Here is a 19610-nt window from a genome sequence, read left to right on the forward strand (position 1 = left end):
GGCCTCAGCATTGGCTCCTGCTTCCATGTTGTTCCTGCCTTGGCTTCCTGTGAGCCAGATTATCTTCCCTCCAGGGTTGGTTTTGTGCTGTGTTTTATCACAGCAGGAAGGACAGACAGGACAGAAGGACAGGACAGAGGATAACTATGAATAGTATGGAAGAGGGGCTCACGGACAAGATCAGGGTACCCGATCCTTCAGAACTTACTCATGTCTGTGAGCGGGCACAGGTTCTACACCTGCAGCTGAGAGCTAATACCTCACACTAAGGATACTTCCCCGTAGCAGGCATATTTCTGGCTCATCCCAGGCCACTGCTCAGTTCTCCAATCTCAATGTGTACCTACTGTCATTTGTTCCTATGGAAGAAGGTTCCAGAAAATCCGGTTCCGGGAGAAGGAGGAAGGGAAGGGGTGACAAGCTAAAAGTCAGCTGTGGTTGTTAGGCATGGCTGGGATTGAAAGGCTGGGATCTGGCCAGGCGCAGGGTCAAGGTGAGTGGAGGGGTACACATCATGGCTTCACTCTGCAGACCAGAGAAAGAGATCTAGGCTTGATGTTTACATAGACTTGGATTAAAAATCCACAAATTGGTGATGATACTGGTCTCGGTTTCCTCATCTGTAAAATGGGCGTTGCTTGGAAACCTTCCTTTCCTTCTACCTACCCATTATTAATATTTCAGTACATTCCCAAGTGCTATGACTTGTACATGCTATGCAGGGTAGAGAAAACCAAACTCAGAGAGCATCAGCTGCACACACAGACTCTGCTGTGCCCCAGCATGCCATCCTCAAGAACCCGGACAGGTTGCTGTGTGCTGTTGGCTGTATTCCTGTTGTCTTTAAGGCTTCTGAGAAAGTGAAGGGAGAGAAGATAGAGACTCGGTCACCCTGGACCTAGAGTCTCAGTGAAGGTGGGAGAGCCCCAAGGCAGCCAGATTCCCCAGAGAGAGTCCCGAGCCCTGGGGCTGGAGCAGGGTTGTAAACTCTCACCAGAAACCTGTGCCTTTGAAAGAGAGACTCTCCCTCAGTCTTTGATGATGCTGGGGTTAAGGAATGGAAAGATGGGGGAAGAGGAGCCTTAGGAGTGACAGGAGCGGCAGAGCCTGGGTCGGGAGTTGTCCTGCCAATACCTGTGTGATGACAGCCCCGGCTCCTGCCCCAAGGGCCCCATTTCTGGAATGCAGGATGATGTCACCTTCTCCCTGAACTGTCTCTTTGGAAGATTAATTGTGGTATTTCCCGTGTGAAGGTTTTAAGTAGATGGCAGGCAGGTGAGAGACAATATTTGCTTTGGATTCTGGGATCTAACATCCTAATACACACACTCACACACACATGTATATACTCCATGCATATGTACATGTTCATACACACACACAGATACACAGCCACACACATATACATATTCATATATACACATATACACACATAAAACACTCATATACACACTCACACACATACATATATATACACAAACACAAAACACACTCATACATACACAATTATACAGTCACACATATTCACACTCATACACTCACATTCACACACATATATACTGAGTCTCACACACACATATACATACTCATGTATGCATATATGCTCACATACACACATAAAACACACTCATATGCATACTCACACAAAACCAAACACTCATATACACACTCACACACACATTTATACACTCACACATTTATGCACATTCACACACTTATACACACTCATACGCACACACATATACACAATCATACACACACTCACACACATATATACACACTTAAACGCCACACACATATGTACACACTCATACATTTATACACACACTCACAAACTCATACACACTCACACACATATATGCACACTCACATTTACACACACACACACACACTCCCAGAGTTTCTCCTTCTCTGGAAGAACCAGCCCAGGCTTTCTCCCTCTCCACAGTCTCTTTAAGTCTGACCCCATGTTTTTGGCTGGTCGCTGATGGCCCAGGATGTTTACTGATCACTTTTCCCACAAGTCATGTCACATCTCAACAGCTCAGTCAGCAGGGTTAGCAGCTGCTTCTCAGTTTCCTCAGGCAGAAAGCCGGCCTTACCCAGGATGCAGTAAGATCCCAGAACAGCATGCTATAAAATGGAGACACTGAAAGCCCCTTTCTCACAGGCTTTTGAGAGGATCCGATAAGTGGGAAGGAAATTCAAAGAGTCAAGGGTGCCTGGGTCTTCCAGCTGCGTGGCCCTCAGCCTTAAAAGGAGAATACAGAGCCTGGGGTTTGAGTCAGGTGGTAAATGGTGGCCTAGCACATACCAAGCCTTGGGGTCCATTTGCAGACTCCTGTAATCCCAGCACTTAAGAGGCTGAGGTAGGAAGGGTGGGGAGTTCAAGGTCACCGTCTGCTGTATAGGGAGCTCAAGGTTCGCCTGTAGGTGCTGGGTGGGGAGAAGCCACAGTAGATGCTCCGTCGACTGCAGTCAAGCGTTCTCCCTTCCTGGTTCCAGGCACAATGGCCTTCTAGAAACTCTCAATGACGACGTGCAAAGAGGCCTGAGAGGGAAGAAGAGAGCCTTTTAGAACATAGTCTCCAAACAGCCTTACCCAGAAATGAACAGAGCTCAGCAGCACGTGAACACACACCACAGTGTCTACCCAAAGCCACACACACTCAGCCAGAGACCGCACCACCCCATCCCATCCCACCTATCGAAGAGCCTTGTCCCAGTCCTCTGCCTGGTCCCAGGCAGGGCCAGATTTCTCCCAGTTCATCACACAGGGTGACTCTCCTCATAATTAGCTACAGGCTCACTCAGCCTCTCCCTGCTGCAGTCTATGCCCAGCCATGACGTCAGCCTAAGTCTTCTGGCCCGATGAGATCATCCTGCCTCACATTGAGGCCACCCAGGTACTGGGGGACACATCAAGTCAGGCCAGGGGGGGGGGGACTTTCTTCACTAGAGCAAATACCAGGGGTCTCAGCTCATACACTTAGTATAGATCTAAGATTCCAGACAATCAGCTTTTCCACCAGGACGTCTGTATGCATGGGCCACCTATTTTCTCATCTAAATAATGGGTCAACAGTTCACAAAGATGGTTGTGAACATTTCCCACCGTGCTTGCAGCGGCTCACCACAGTGAAAGACACACATGAGTGTGTGATCCTATTTTGACTAAAAGTACCTCCTATGAGGACGAGGACAGCTTTCTATCAAAAAGGCTCTCAACCCGGGACTCAGCATGCCCACTTCATAAAGAAAACAAAGCTGGGACCCCAGGACTCTCAAAGGGAAAATGACAAGTCCCAAGCTCCCCACGTGTTGGGTATTGGAACCCCAAACCCAAGGCATCTGTAGGTTAAAAGACTCCTACATTACCTTTTCAGACAGGATGGAGGAACAGAGGTTTCTAGCAATGTTTCTTCCTGGATGTGGGCTTTCAGAATATCCCACCAGGAGGATATCGCACCTAGATATTTGTTATTATTCAGGATAAAGATGTAAACCCAGCCTGGTGCTGGGCTGTAGTCCAGCCTGCATAGGAGGCTGAAGAGGGTAACTCACAAGTTCATGGTCAGCCTAAGCTGAGAGTGAGGTCAAGGTCAGTCTAGGGAGATTGGTAAGATGCTATTTGAAAACGAATAAGGAAATAAAAGGGTCTCTTTACCTGCTTACATAACCCCACTTACACACACACACACACACACACACACACACACACTACAGATTAGGATTCCCCCTAAGAGGCATAGCATAGTGGGGCAACATAGTAACATTTAGAAAGAACATTACGACAGGGCCATATTAGGTAATGAGGAAGACTAAAAGGTAAGCAAAGAACAGGAAACATTTTTTTCCTAGTTTCCATCCATCACAGTTTATTATTTATTTATTTGGTTGGTTGGGTGGTTTTGTGTGGTGTACCTGTGAATAAAAATGTGATTAATTGATAGGTAAAGTGCAAAACACAGAGGAAAGCTCCAGTGTGACTGTTCTGTGTACGGGGTTCACAAAGGGAGGCTCCAAGGCGGGGTCGTTCTGTGTTCAGGGGTTCGCCCTAGATGGATAGACAGCCTTTTAAGCCTGGGTCTGGGTTCGAGTGGCTAGCTTCAGCCGGTTGTGCAATGTTTTGTGAGCCCATCTCCACAAATGCTTTTACAGAAGGAGGAGGGCTGGAGGTGCACCTAGCTCTGTGGTGAAATGCTTTCCGGCATGCATAAGGCAGTCAATGGAAAAACATTACACCGGCTAATGTTTAGGAAGCACTTAAGAGCAAACATTATGCAACCGATAACTTGAAAGTCGAAAGCCGAAAAGCATAGACTCCACTCCAGAGGCCATGACCTCATACATTCCTGATGACGCGTCCCAGAGCAGGCTTCTCTCCTGCCCCGTTCCACAGGTGGAAAACAGGCAGCTCAGACATGCCTTGGAGAAATATTTGCCGCTGACAGAAACTCTTCCCTTGGCCAAACTTCAGGCCGACTCCTCCTCGAAGGCCCAGGGTTGTGTTCGTTCCCTTCACTCAGTTTTAACAAGAACGTGTCAGTTTAGCCACAACCCCCCGTAATTCCACGCATGATCCCCCCCTCCCATGCCGGATCACTTGCTTCTCCTCCACGGGCTTTCAAAGTGAGGTCTGGCCACCCCCAGTCTATCCATAGAGGAAGGGATTCAGTTAGATCAGTTTACCCGGAATTCCCTCTGGTCCTTGGATTTCCCTCAGTCATTTCCCATCCATTGACCCCCATTCTGCCTCCAGGCTGTAAATCCCCAATGGCTCAGGCTGTGCTGGGAGTTGAGCCCGATCTGTTTTCTCACCCCAAGACCTACCTATCCCAATAGACTCTCCCTGACAACGTCCTGCTTTTCATAATTTATAACTGTCGTTTAAAAAAAAAAAAAAAAAAAGACCATCATTTTCAGAAGTCTGAGGCTGCAAGACTTGGGCCATACTGTAAGTGGGGATTCCTTTTGCTTCTCGTGGGGGTTGTCTCTCTTCTTCTGCGAGTCCCTAGAGTGGGAGGCAAGACGGAACATGTTCTGAGGATGGTATTTCCAGAGTGTGACCTGAGCCCTCAGCCAGGCGGAAGGTTATTAATAGTGCTGGCTTTAGTGCCCCGAGGGGCACTGGTGCTTAGAGTGGACGCGGCTGGAGGCAGAGGGAGGGCGGGGCGGAGAGGAGCAGAGCAGGAGGCGGAGAGTGTGTGTGAGAGGCTGGCTGCACTCGGACGCCACGGCCCCTCCCAGCTCCCCACCCGCTCCTGGAGCCCAGTTGTTCTCTCAGCGGATTCTCAGGGGCTGGTTCATCACCTTTGAATACTCCTGTGACAGGAGGCGCTTGCAAAACCCGCCCCCAGCCCCCAGCAGCAAATAAATAGAAGACTCCCGGCCCAGAAGCCAGGAGAAGTTTCTAGGCGCGCGCGTCCGAGCTTTATTAAACTCCTGGCTGCGCTCAAGACCTCAGCAGGCTTTGGCTGGGAGCCGGGGCAGCCTGGGAGGAGGGCAGCCGGTGGCTTGCTGATTGCCTGGTGAGGTGGGACTGAGAGAGGCCCTCTGGGATTCTGCTGGGCCCGTTTAGGGGGTCACCTCTGTGAGCCAGGAGCCCAGCTCAGTTCTGGGCAGCGGATGCTTGGGCTCGTGGCGAAAGGGCGATCAGCATTTTCTGACGTGAAGAACTAAATTCTGAAAGCCATCTCAAGCCACATCACCTTGCTGTGTGACCTTTGGGTAGGTGGCTCTGTCTCTCTGAGCCTCTGTTTCCCCCTCTAAGCTCAACAAACACCATGGCCGACGGGCAATTGCCTTTCCCGTGCTCCTACCCAAGCCGCTTGCGCCGAGACCCCTTCCGGGACTCACCGCTCTCTTCCCGCCTGCTGGACGACGGCTTTGGCATGGACCCCTTCCCAGACGACTTGACAGCCCCTTGGCCCGAGTGGGCTTTGCCTCGGCTCTCCTCTGCCTGGCCTGGAACCCTAAGGTCTGGCATGGTACCCCGAGGGCCTACAGCCACAGCCAGGTTCGGGGTGCCCGCTGAGGGTAGGAGCCCCCCACCCTTCCCGGGGGAGCCCTGGAAAGTGTGTGTCAACGTGCACAGCTTCAAGCCGGAGGAGCTGATGGTAAAGACCAAGGATGGATACGTGGAAGTGTCAGGTGAGTGAGGGGCCGGCAGGGTCGTGCCTGTGTGTGTGTGTGTGGGGGGGGTGCTCGCATGCGCGCTCTCAGGTTCAGCCCAGAAAGAGCTTCAGAAGGGACCTGTGACAGACAACATGACTCAGGTGACCTCAGGGCTCAAGAACGCAACCCACGACATTATCTCTACAGACCAGTGTTTCTCAATGGGCGACAGAATAAATATAAATGTGACAGTGTACCTGGGGTCCAGAGGACACTGTGCCCCACCCCGAAGCTGCCGGAATCCAGGCTAGGTGTTCCGAGGTGGACAATTTAATATAAAGAACAGATGAATGCACGTAGGACTTCTGGAGACACGGAGAAAGGGGTTAGCACACTCCAAAGCCACGAGCGCAGGAGCCAGGGTTAGTGCTGGGTTGCCCTGGGATCAGCAGGATGGATCCTATCCTAGGTGGAGAGCTGTCTGCCAGGTACCACGCTGAACCATGAACCATGTCCCCAGCACCAGGCAGCACCTGTGTGAGTACAGACACAGGACAGGGCTCGTGTGTCCGAATTTCCTTTATGTACTTTACAAAATGGAGGCACATAGAGGTCTGCATAGTTTGCTCAAGGCAGCAAAGGGTTCCAACCCGGGCTGCCTTGGGAATTGGGCTAGAGGAATATACGCATTTATATATATATATGAACTTCCTCTGGCCCTTCATCCCATGACTGCCTACTCCCCTCTTGCAGCTGAGGAGGCCTAGTCCCAGGACATACAATGAGTCAGCAAAAGGGCCAGAGCAGAGCTTAGGTCTGGTCACAGCGTTAGGCCCAGGGCTTTCCTTACCCCATTGCACTCTGGGAGAAAGAATACATACTCAGGGGGGAACAGACCAAGGAGGAGACAGGAAGCTTGGCCCCCAGTAAGCTGGGCCTCAGCAAAGCTTTCTTCCGCCTCCCTCCCAATTAACAGGCCATTACAAAGAACTTGTTCTTGGCAGAGGCCTGTCAGCCAGAAAATCAGTAACAGCCATGCTGTAAGCATTAGCTGAGCAGGGACAAGCCCCAGCAGTGTGCGAGGCGGTGTTTTAAAGTCACTTGGAGTAGAATTGTAAACATCAAACGCTGTGGGTGTGGGAGTGGCGGGGCGGGCAGGCACTCAGGAGCGCGTGCTGGTGCTGACGTGGGTGTGGGCTCTCTGTACTGGCTGGCTCTGCCGCTCACTAACCAATAGGACGGCTAATTATTTCTTCAGCTATATAGTTCCTTTTCTGGGCAATGAGGTTCACCATGGGTCCTCAGGAAGGATGGTGGGAGCTGAAACCGCCCCCCCCCCCCGAGTATCTTTATCTATATGGTAGATGCACAGATGGTGTTCAGGGTACTGAGTTAGTTTGTTCTTGTTAACAGCAGCCACAGTGGTGACTGTGGTATGGGCCTATGGGAAAGTCCTAGTAATAATAAATGATAAACATTCTTCGAGACCTGGGTTCAAATCCCAGCCCTCCCATGATTGCAGACTAGGAAGTCTTTTTTATCACTCAGAGCCTCAGTGTTCCCATCTGTGTGATGGGAATTGTGCCCATTCCTGTCAAACAAGGCTAATGGGAAGATGGAGTAAATGCAGAGGATGTATCCGGAGTGTCTGTAAAATGGCGTTAATCGCGCATCCTGCTGACTGAGCTCATCATTACCCCGCCCTGGTTTTGTTTTAATTATAGCTGTTTGATCCAGAGGCTTCCAAATCACCCACACCCTGTAGTCTCTTCTTCATCCTCATTTGATGGTACTCCTTCACGGGCGGAGTCTGGAGATCTCAGCCTTAGTGTTCCTGAGGTTGGGGGTGTGCCTGGGAGCCTCGATATCTCTGTCTGTGAGACAGGAACTAACACAAAAGATTAACCCTGTCCACACGCAGCCACACACTTTACAGGCTCCGAGCCCACTGAGAGTGGGGACAAAGCTGTCTCTCATGAAAGGGGTTTGAGGACTTCCCTGCGAAAGCAAAGGGAAGTCAGGGAACAGAGCCAAGAACAGCTACACCATGAGTAAGAACCGGTCCTTCCACAAGCAGTTCAGGCCAGACCTTGGCTCAACGTCCAGCTGGTGACTCACAATGTTATTTTTTAAGGAGTACGGGTAGGTTCGTCACACCACCTCTGCCCATTTTACAGATAGTGAAACTGAGTCCTAGGAAGGCTAACTTAACCCAGCACAACCAACCACCTGCTTCTTCTCTGGAAGTACTAATACTTAAAGCCAGGCCTGCCTGGAGGTTCATTGGCTGACTCTAGCTCTAACTATGAACCTGCTTAGACACCCCACCCCCCAACCTCTGGCTTCTGCTTCAACACTGGTCTCACAAAGGGGTTAGAACAGATTTGTCATCTGCTTCTGGCTGTCTGGGGAATGGAGGAAAGGCTATGTGGAGTTTTGGATGATGCCAAAATCATGAGTAAGCCTCCTCCTGGTGCAGGGCTTGGAGCCTTCCTAGTCTGTGCTGTTTGCAGGTCTGAGGCATGGCCCTTTCTTATCTGACCACATGTGAATACCTCGCTTCAGGGAAGCTTTTAGAAAATGTGGGTTCCTGGTTTCCATCCTGCACTGTGCCTTCCCCTGCAGCCGCCAGCCAAGAATGATCCCTTCCCGGGCTACTGGGCCAGGCTTTGGCTGGGGGAAGCCTGGGAAGGCTTTTTTTGTCTTATCCCCAGGGCCTCTGCTTTGACTGGAAACAGCACCTTTCTTCGATGGGTCCAATCACTTCCCCCAGCATCAGCCTTTCTCTCCCAGAGCCATGGCTCTCTAGGACACATGGGAAACATTCCGGCCATGCTGTCTTGGATGGCAGAGACGATCTTTCTGTAGGAACAGCCGCCTTCCCTTCTGTCTGAGCACCAAGATAAGACATGGATGGTGTAAAATGTGAGCCAGAAAGCAAGCTAATAAAGTTACACTTTGTTATATAATAAACAATTATATATTGTATGTAAATAATTTAATATTATTCACATAGTATTTATAACATAATAAATAATTATATTATAAAAACAATTATATAAAATACATATATATTAATATATAAAATAATTGTATTAATAAACAATAATATAATAAGTTATGTAATAAGGCATATTAAGTTATACTTGCTGGTATAAACATCAGACACACAGTAAGCAAGGCATGAATGCAAATGACATGGAGATGAGATGCAAATGATATGCAAATGAGGCAGGAGGATGACCTACCTCTTTTAAGTTCTCAGTCCTCCACCAAGGGCCCTCATTACACCTTTCCTTCCAGGGCATCTTGGAGTCTTTCCTGCTCAGAGCCCCTCCCTCCCTCCCCTCAGCCTGCACCCCATTTTCAGAACATGGGCAGGATCCACAGACTTCTGAGGATCCCCAGTTCCCTAAACATTAATGTGAATGCCGTGAGTGCCAAGGTTGACCTGGACGGCTTTCTAGGAGGGGGCCCTGTGACTCCCCTCATCTCCCACAGCTCCAGGGAGGCCATTTTCACATTTTAGAGAATACAAGGCAGGCCAGAGAAGGGTACAACCCTGCCAGGCATTGTCTAAGCAGAGAGTGGTGGTGCTGTTGACATCTGGCTCTAGGGACTCTGCCACCCTTGGCTTCCAGATCTTTACTCCATGACTGCTGGGGTGTTTGGCCTCAGGCATGTCGCGTGCTCAGGGTGACGTGGTCACAGATCCACCGAGCCGCTCTGAATTTCAGTTTCTTTACTCAGTGCTGGCAATAAAGTCCCTGCCTAAAGTAGATAGTAGCATAAGTAAGTTGCTAAGAACGGAGCCTGACACTGGCCTAGCCTACACGGGTGTCCCTTGGCTTACTATGGGACCAGGGCCCCAAAGACCCCATCTTAAATCTAAAGTATCCCAAGTTGGAAATGCAGTCAATATGCCTGACCTACCAAATGCCTGGGAGGAGCCCTGCCGATCTGAAACAGAATTATCTTACCCCACACTGACTTTGTTCCAAAGCATGGACTCCCTTGTGTCACCTGATGAACCGACACACCAACCGCAGCGTTAGACAGAGTGGAGAAGAATTAGTTCAAAGGCTGTACCTTGATGAAGTCTGCCGGGCGGCTGTTAGCTCTTCACCATCTTCACGGCCTCCGGCAGTTCCGAGGCCGGCAGGAGGAGGAAAGGGTGCAGAAGAGCTGAGTCAGAGGCCCTGGCCTGCCCCTGGTGGAACAGGCTCCTCTGAGGCCCAGGCCTCAGGGAGGGGACCAGAGAACAGATTGTGTTCTTGTGGCCATCGGCCCACAGCAGCGCAGGGCAGGTAACTGTCACAGAGTTGAACAGAATGACCTCTCGGCTGATAGCACACCCACAGGATAGAGAGTTCTGACCTCCAGCCACAGCCGTTTTGAAATCGGGTTCCACTCAGCATATCTTTCCTCCCTGTGGTAGCGGAACAATAAATAGTTCTTTCCTGTGGACTACTTTCATGTAGTCATCAATGTAGCTCAGACCTTCGAAGGCCAAAGCTTGCCTCAAATCCCAGAAAGCACTGGGCTTGGTGTGAAGATTGTTTTAGTGCAGACGGGAGGTTTCCACAAGGTCAGAGGCAGGTGGAGTCACACATTATGGAGTCCTGGAGTGGAATATAATGCAGCCGTTAAAAAGTACAAGGTGCTGAGTTCCAGTCCTCAGAAGCCACAGAAAGGCTGGTAAAATAGCCTGAGCACCGGGGAAGCAAAGACAGGGGGATTCTGGACAATTTCTGATCAGCCAGAATAATCAGTGAAACTCCAGGATCGGCATAAGACCCTCTCTAAAAAAATCTAAGGTTGGGTCCCCCCCATCCCCAGCCCTGGTCCCCTGCAAGATGTCACAGCTTAAAAGGCAGCCTGGCCATCTACATTTGAACCTAGAGATCCACAAGGTAGGAATGAACTGACTCCTGCAGGCTGTCCTCTGATCTCCGTGGCACGTGACCCACACCAAGCACACAATTTTACACACACACACACACACACATACACACACGCACACATACACACACACACACACACACACACACACACACACACGTGCAATTAAGGAGTATTTGGGGGAAAATAGAAAAGTAATCAGAATGTCTAAGTAGGGTTGAGAACTGATTTCCAGGCAGTGCATAGAATGATCCCTTTGGTACAAGGTATAATGTATGGCCATACATTTCTAAGAAGCATTCTCTAAGTCTGGAGGCACAAGCATGATATTTATGGGGGATGGGACGATGATGGGACTATGGGGTGGTTGTGCTTTTTGAAGATTTATTTCTTAGCACTTTCATACATACATATGCATTACCTTGTAATCAGAAACTGTTACTAAAGGGATGATTAACGGCACAAATACAAAGTATCGCTAATGCAATCACCTGTAGATGACGAGTTGAAGACACTTTGGACCTCCACATGGTGCTGTAATCCCCCTGGGTATTTATAGCTTGTTTTATGAAGCTCCTGCACGCGTGAATGTGGCACCTGGGCTCTGGAATGTGGCTTCAAACGGGAGTGGGAAGGAAGGATGGCTGAGTCAGGCACTAATCCTGCTTGTTCAAAGAGAATTTGAAGGCATTTTACTTTGGAGGAGGAGAAAGAGGAGGAGGAAGAGGAGGAGGAGGAAGAATGAGGCAAGCCAAGGGCACCATAATTTGCCTGTAAATTGCAGTGTAAAAGCCAGCGTGGTCCCAGCCTTCTTGTAATTTCATCTTCTCCATAGTTGGGAGAAGGAACCCCTGGGAGCTGGGGCTGTGGAATCTGCCTCCCTGGTTCTGTGGCTCCCTCTGGGAGGAGAGCTACCTTAGGAGAGTCTGGGTGTGTCCAGCATCTTGAAACATGAAGCAAGGCTGCCCTTTAGGGTAAGGTGGTTCAGAAGGCTCAGTGCACATCTGACAGCAAGAGGGGTAGGGGGCCACAGCATTCGGCCTTGATCCAGTAAGAACCGGTCAAAGCCCAGAGCAGCCATGCACCTTTCTGGGTGACCTCCAACCCACTCTGGGATCTCAGTCCATACATCAATAACAACAGGAGAAAGAAGCTGGCTGGCAGAAGCAGGGAAGGGTGCTGGATGGCCAAGAAGTCCCAGGTGTGGCTTTGGTTTTTCCTTCCACCTCCTTGACCAATCTGTGATGCTAGTAAGCTCCTGGAACCTGCTGGGGCTGCTGGCTGGTGGGTGGGGGTTAAGTGGGAGGCTGGAAGTTAGGGAGCAGGTGTCCCAGTTTCACACTGAGTTGTTTACAAAGTGTGGTCAAAGTCCTCTTTTCTGCCTATCAGCTTAGCTCATCTTTCAGCCAGCCTGGGAGGCGGGCTCGAGTCTATATGCCAAAGCCCCGAGGCTCAAAGCCTGGACTCCGAGCCACCCCTAAACTACATGAAGACAGGAGCAGAGCAGGATTTGAATCCAAGCCCATTTCCTGAATGATGCCCAAGGGGATGCAGATTCTGACGCTCGATGATGCTCTTGTCTTCCAGGCAAGCACGAAGAGAAGCAGCACGAGGGTGGGATTGTCTCCAAGAACTTCACCAAGAAAATACAGTGAGTAGCCTGGCGGGTGGGCTGCCATCGGGCATTGTGACTGTGAGCAGGACACAACACACACACACTCAAGTGCACACTCAAGTGCTCACAGACTTTCTGAGCTCTGCTCCTTCACCTCCCACCTCACTGCCCCGAGACAGAGTCTCTCACTGACCCTAGAGATGGACCAGGGGCCAGAAAACCCACACCAGTCTCCCTGCCTCCCACTCTCACAGCACTGGGGTCACAGCACACATTACCACGCCTGTTTTTTTTTTCCATGAGTGCTGGGAATTTGAACTAAGATCTTCATGTTTGCACACCAAGCCACCTCCACAGCCCCTCCAATAGACTATGTTCCACCATAGCTAATACCTAAGTGCCTCAAAATACTGGTTTACTGTTGTCTGGTTTTCTGGGATCACTCTCGCCAGCCATGGAGGTTTGGAGGCTGAGACACTGCTTTAGAGGAAGGACCAGTTAGGGGAGGGATTCTTGTTAGCTTTGGTCTTGTGAGAGCAGTGAAGCAGGCAGCCAAGCTGAACCCGTGATGCATAGCCTGGTGGCTCACACCTATAATCCCAGAACTTTGAAGGCTGGGACAGGAATATCATCATAAGTTTGAGGCCAACCTCAGCTAACATAGTCTGTCTAGGGCGACATAGTGAGACCCCGTCTCAGACAAAGCAAAACACGCCCATTTCCTGCTGATCTCCCGGTTTCTGTGGCCCGTGCAGGAAGCGGCTCTCTGGGAATTCAGTGAATAGATAGAAATGCCCGAGGCTGCTGAAGAAGGTGTAGCTGCTCAAGCTGGGTGAGCCCTTTACACATCGACTGGCAGGAGGCACTGTGTCCCCTGCCCTCAGTCTATGGGATGGTGCTGCTTACATCAGACTTTCCCCACCCACCCCCATTTCCCCCACTCAATTAATCCACTCTGCAGCTTCCTTCTCTGAGGACCAAACACGTTGATGATCAAGGTTGACCTTCACTCTGTGTTGCTGGGACCACCCTTCCCTTCCAACGACGGGAGGTCCCCAGGGTCTATTCCTTTGTCAACACGCACGATCCATCCATTGTGAATGACCAGTGCCCAGCGTGCCCTCTCTGTTAGTATTTTGATTTCTATCCCTCGTGTAGTGCGCCTCCAAATAAAGATAAAAACGAACGAGTCACTTAGAGCGACTCAGGTAGCTGCTCTGAGCTTGCATTCCCTCCCATGTGTGGCTATGTTAGCGATTTGGAATATTACAGTAAAGTGTTTGTTTGGTGGGGGAATTAATATTAAGCCCCCCACGGTTAGAGTTACACGAGAGTGGCTTTGACAGATGGGAGACTTCAAGGAGTCCGTCCGGCTGGAGACTGGGATAAGCCTGGGCTAGCATCAGGGAACCTGACTGTCTTCAGAGGACAGAATATTTCTATAGCCAAGCCAGGGTCCTTAGAGGATCCCAGCTATGCGGAGTGGGATCTCACCTAAGCAGCTGCCTTGGGCTTGGAAGTAAGCCCCAGAGGCTTGTTTGTGTCGGGTAGGAGAGACAGTTGAGAGGTGCCTAGCAGAGCGGAGGCAGGCCCTTCTCTACCCTCCGTTTGGAGGAGAAAACAGGAAACAGGATGTAGGAAATCATCCGGGAAGATGCTCAGCACAGAACACGTTGTTCTCCTTGTGTTACAGCTCCCCAGGTATCCGTAATCAGCCCTTGGTTAATGTCTGGTGACTTGCAGTGGCCAAGTTATGAGGTCTACAGGCTTACTCCTATTCATCATTAAAAGAATCCCATTGAGTGAGATTATTAAAATCACCTTGTCCGTGACGGAGTGGCAAGTGAGAAAGCTGAAGTAGGAACAGAGCCAGACGTTTAGAAAACCCTGAAGGAGAAGGGAAGAAGAAATCCAGCTCACTGGAGCTGGGAACAGGACACAGACAAAACACAGGGAAAACTACTCTGCAGGGTTTTGCCTTTGTGTGGATGCTCAAGTAATAACCAGGCTCTTCCAGGGAGAGCCTAGGACTCAGCTGCCAGGGTTTGGAAATGAAAGGGAACCAACCAAGGAGTTGGAAGCCGGGGAGATAGCTCAGTCTGTGTATGACTTACCACACACACAGGAGGGCCTGTGTCCCAGCCTCAGAACCCATGAAGAAATCCTAGCATGGTGGTACGTGCTCATGATCCCAAGGCTGGGGAGGCTGAGGCAGGAGGATTTTTTAGGGTTTGCTGGCCAGACAGCCTAGCCTAATTAAGGAGTCCCAGATCTCCAGAACAGATCCCGCCAGTAATGATGATAAAAATCATTGTAGTAGTAGTAATATTGTAACATTGTAGTAGTAGTAGTAATAATAATAATATAATTAAACAAACTGAGAAATTCCTGAGGAACAATACCCAAGGTCAACCCCCAATTTCCACGTTTGTGTACATGCACATGATCATATCGACCATATCCACATGAACACACACACACAATCTGATTTAAAAAAAAAAAAAAAAAAAAACTGTCTCTTAAAAAAAAAAAAGTACTGTGGAATTTGTGGAATCCCTTGTTCCAGCAGGTCCCTCTACCTTCCTGCTGGACCGAGGGATCTCAGATGACAGTTTTCACTGACCTTATGTTCTCATAAACTTCCATTTCTGTATCATCACCGACTTAGGGCTTCACCCCACCATCCCCTCTCCCTCCCTCCCTCCACCCATAGGTCAGCTCACTTTTAATAACGTTGAAGTCTCGCCACCAACAAGATCCCTAAAGAATGCACCTGTGAGGGAAATAAACTCCAAGACTCTACCCTGGGCCATTTCTAACTAGATGGGGCCAGTTGCTCTGCAGCCCAAGTTTTAAGTCAGCTTTTACCGGGGAAGGGAAAGCAGTAAGTGAAGAGCCCTAGAGTAGTCTTGGGTATTTAGCACTCAGTGGGGGACCATCATTTAGATGCAAATGGAGCCTCCAGGAGAACTTTTTTCCCCCACGTGTCGGGAATTCTGCTTACTGGTGGGAGATCTCTAGGTCTCCGTTTCTCCCAGTACAAGACCATCCTTTTGGGTCATCAGGAAGATCTTTTGGGCTCTGACATCAGTGTACCTTACCTTTAAATATCTACAACTGTCAGGGTGCCAGCATGCAGGGCCGGTGAGGGCAAGGCACCCTCATCGACTCCAGGATACTATTCTGACAGTCTTTCCCGTACAAGGAAGTAGGTTTGGAAGAGGTCAGATCATCCGTTCCCTTCTGCTGGTTGGAGAAGCTTCGGGATGTACGCTCAGCTCTGCCTGCCTGCGGGGCCCAAAGTTATACTGCAGCAGGTGCGCACGGACCAGCACGCAACGGGTTAAACAGACTGGAATCGGCCCATCCTCCGCAGTGGGAGGGGCGGTAAGAGGGAGGTCCACAGCCAGGCTTTGTCCTCTTGCTTCCAAAGCTTGGCTTGGCGCTGATCCAAGTCCTCCCGGAGCACCTTTGTTGATGTCGATCTTCACGGTTCCGGTCTGGCGAGGTGGCTTTGGGTGGGTACGGCTTGTGGGGCTTCTGGCTTCGGATGGTGGGAAATGACTCCCACGCCTCCACAACCCCCATCCCCCACCCCCAGGGAGAGTCCTACTCACAACCAGGGGTGGGCAGACCACTCCCTGCATATCAGATAGGCCTGCGGGAAGATCTATGGTGCTCCTGGCTACTCTGTCCTTCCTTCACGTGACTGGTACCAGGGGAGGTAGGAGAGTCCATCTGCCAATGCCAAGTGTAACTACTCTGAGGCTCAGTATCTTTGTCTGCAAAGTGGGGACAGCAATAGAACCTCTTTGGCGGGATTCTTAGCGACTGAATCTGAGGTGACACCTGAAATGTTGAAAGGGCTCAACCGGTCATGGGCTTTTGTATCCTTACTAACAGCATTCCAGGGAGACCACTAACGCACCCTCACGGTTCCGTGTTTGTTGAAGAAGAAATCATATACCGGGTAGCCTCGTTCCCACCAAATGACAAAGAAAAGATCTTTTAATTCTTAGAGCTAGGTGGTGTGACAGATGCCTACAATTACAGTCCTCAGGAGGTCTAGGAGTTAAGGTCATAAGGCCAGCCTGGATTCTGTGAGACACTCTCTCCTCCCACCTCCAAAATCCTTCTGAGAAGTAGAATCAGGTTCGAGAACACAGGTTCCATCTTTGATGATCTCTGACTCGAGCTTATCTGACTTCCCTAACCCCATCCCCGTGTCTCATGATCTGTGAAACAGAAGCTTGGATTCATGTGGTTCACTGCAGGAGACTTTTAAAAGATCTCAACATGAGGCCCGAGTTCAGATCTGAACATCTTCATAAAAGCCAGGCGTGACCTCGCACGTCTGTAACCAAAGGTGGAAAGAGGGGGTATCCCTGACGCTCAGTGCTCAGTGGCTAGTTAGCCTCACCAAATTGTCAAACTCTGGATTTAGTGAGAGACTCTGCCTCAAACAATAAGATGGCAAATGAAAGAAGAAGATCCCCAAATTCAAGTTCTAAAGGGGAGATGCCTGGACACTCGCTCGCACACGAACATGCATACACACACATATACATACACTGACTCAGACACACACATACACCACACAGACACATAAACACACACACACAGAGACCCATACATACACACACACTTACACATGCATGCACACACACATACACAGACACGCACATATATGCACATGCATACACACATGCACACATACACACACACTTGTTCCATACACACTTTCGTGCAAAAGATTACTTTCCAATGAATACTGTAGTTTCAGCTATATTAACAACCAGTGGGTAAGATCATGTGTTTTGCTCCATAGGCTACCTGCAGAAGTGGATCCAGTGACCGTATTTGCCTCACTTTCCCCAGAGGGTCTGCTCATCATTGAGGCTCCCCAGGTCCCTCCTTATTCACCCTTTGGAGAGAGCAGCTTCAACAACGAGCCTCCTCAAGACAACCAGGAAGTCACCTGTTCCTAAGACGTCAGCCTTGGTCCTTCCTTGCTCCTGGCCCCAGGGACTCTCTGATTTGAGGGTACACGACTTTAGCAGCACTCAGATTTAAGGCAACTCAGATGTCAGGGGATGGGAGAGAGAACTGAATGACTGTCCCTGGATAATGTAGTAATAGATTTCTCCACAGGGTGGCGCAATGGGCCAGCCTTGCTTGGTTGCCTTAGGTCAAAGTATTGGGGTTTTTTTTTCTTCATCTTATCTGAAGATGCCGCACGATCCGTAGCTGCAAAATAAGCAAATAGGGACTGAAGATTTCATGATACATTTTTACCCTGCAGCTAATGCAAGAGTTGTTTTCTTGGGGACCTTTCCCATCACCCAGATCCCTTCTCTGGGCCCTCCTTACATTTGGCTTGCTTGAGGGGACTCACTGGCTCACCTCAGTGTTTCTAAACTCTGTCTAGAAGAGGTTACAGGCAGGGCTTATATCCCCATATGGGATTTATCCATCGCCACACAACACAGTGCCTTTCTTTGCAGCATGACCCTGTGGCTCTCAAATCATCATCTCCGAGGAATCTGGGAGCCCCTCAGTTAATTCTCTGGCTAAGGTCCCCCATTATTGTGTCCCCTGTGTCCAAGTCAGATTTTTACACATAGCTGTCTTCAAGCAGCAACACCAGGAACCAAGCAAAGGCCAGACAGCCTGGCAGGCAGGCTAGTGGTATTGTGTATGTGGGGGGATGTGTGTGTGTCTTTGTTGTGTGAATTGAGCTGTTGTTTAGGGGGAAGATAACATAAATAATAAGGGTGATAATAAAGGAGCTGATGTTCTTAGCACGGAGTGTGCTTCATTTGGGGAGCAACTAAATGTTCTATCACCAAGGTATGCACTATCAGGATGTTACAGCTTCAAGTAATGATTCCTGAATGAATAGTGGGTCAAACGGTAGAAATGCTTCAAGCCGACTCCACAGGAAGCTTAGATACACACCTAAGGAACTGCACAAGCAGCTCTGGTTCCCGTATTTGGTCTGTGTCCTCTGTGCTACACAGTCATAGTCTGTCCTCGTGGTTGAAATGCGGATGCAAGAATCTCATCCCCGTGACAAAGTAGGGAGGAGAAGGCCGGGGTGAACGGTGAGAGGTTTCTTTGCATGGTATTGCATTTGTCAGGAGCCCAGTAAATGTTTTCTTTGATGTTCCTGGACTAGAACAGATCACACGTCTGTCCAGAGTCCAATTCCTGGCAGCCCAGGAGAACGGGATGATGTCATATCTACTTTTCTGGTTGCTATGGACAATTATTTTGACAAAAGCAAGTTAAGGAAGGAAAGATTTGCTTTGGCTCGCAGCGGAAGGGCACGAGCCAAGTATCTCCTCCTCCCCCCTATGAGGTTTGGTTAGTGGTTTATTGCAGCAACAGAAATCAAGCTGGGACAGTGACCCTGAATCCTTACCTGTCAGGAGATGCTCCAGCTAACTGATTTTATATAGTCAATCACACTAGGCTCCTATGAGCTAGGGCCAAGTCTTAGCTCCACCTCTACAGATGGGGAAATAGAGGCCTAGAAAGATGAAATGCACCATCCACGTCACATACCTGGTAAGCGATACCCCCAGGCAGCCTGGGATGTTCACTCAGCCCCTCCTAATCTCCCAACAAAGTGAAAGCTGAGGTGTGGTTCTCATGCCAGTCGCAAGCTGGGAAAGGGGAGGGAAGACTGCAAATCTGGCTCCCACCAGATGAGAGGCAGGTAAGTCAGGGTTGAGAAATCAGCACAATTCTAAGATCTGAACAAACAGCAGGGGTGTGTGGGGTGTGTGTGAGGTGCCCAAAGCACGAGAAAACGTATGAGCCAAGGAGGAAGGCATGATGTTCCTGTTCCTAAAGTCTATTGTTTATAGGACCAACTCCAGAGTTTGTCACAAGACTCACAAGCCTGCCAGATGCCTCTGTCTCTTCCTCCCTCCCTCCCTCCCTCCTTTTTTATCATCTATGCATTGTCTAT

The 19610-nt window shown here is 49.7% G+C and overlaps 1 protein-coding gene across 1 annotated transcript; it reads left to right on the plus strand.

The window, feature by feature from the left end:
• The first annotated feature begins 5389 nt into the window (after positions 1-5389).
• On the plus strand, positions 5390-18438 carry HSPB8 (heat shock protein family B (small) member 8). Its single transcript, XM_080940421.1, has 3 exons — positions 5390-6153; positions 12607-12670; positions 17463-18438. Exons 1-3 carry the CDS (start codon positions 5787-5789, stop codon positions 17620-17622), a joined length of 591 nt encoding a protein of 196 aa, XP_080796547.1. The 5' UTR covers positions 5390-5786; the 3' UTR covers positions 17623-18438.
• The last annotated feature ends 1172 nt before the right edge of the window (positions 18439-19610 follow it).

This window comes from Micromys minutus (assembly GCF_963924665.1).
Source record: "Micromys minutus genome assembly, chromosome: 29".
Taxonomy (NCBI): Eukaryota; Metazoa; Chordata; class Mammalia; order Rodentia; family Muridae; genus Micromys; species Micromys minutus.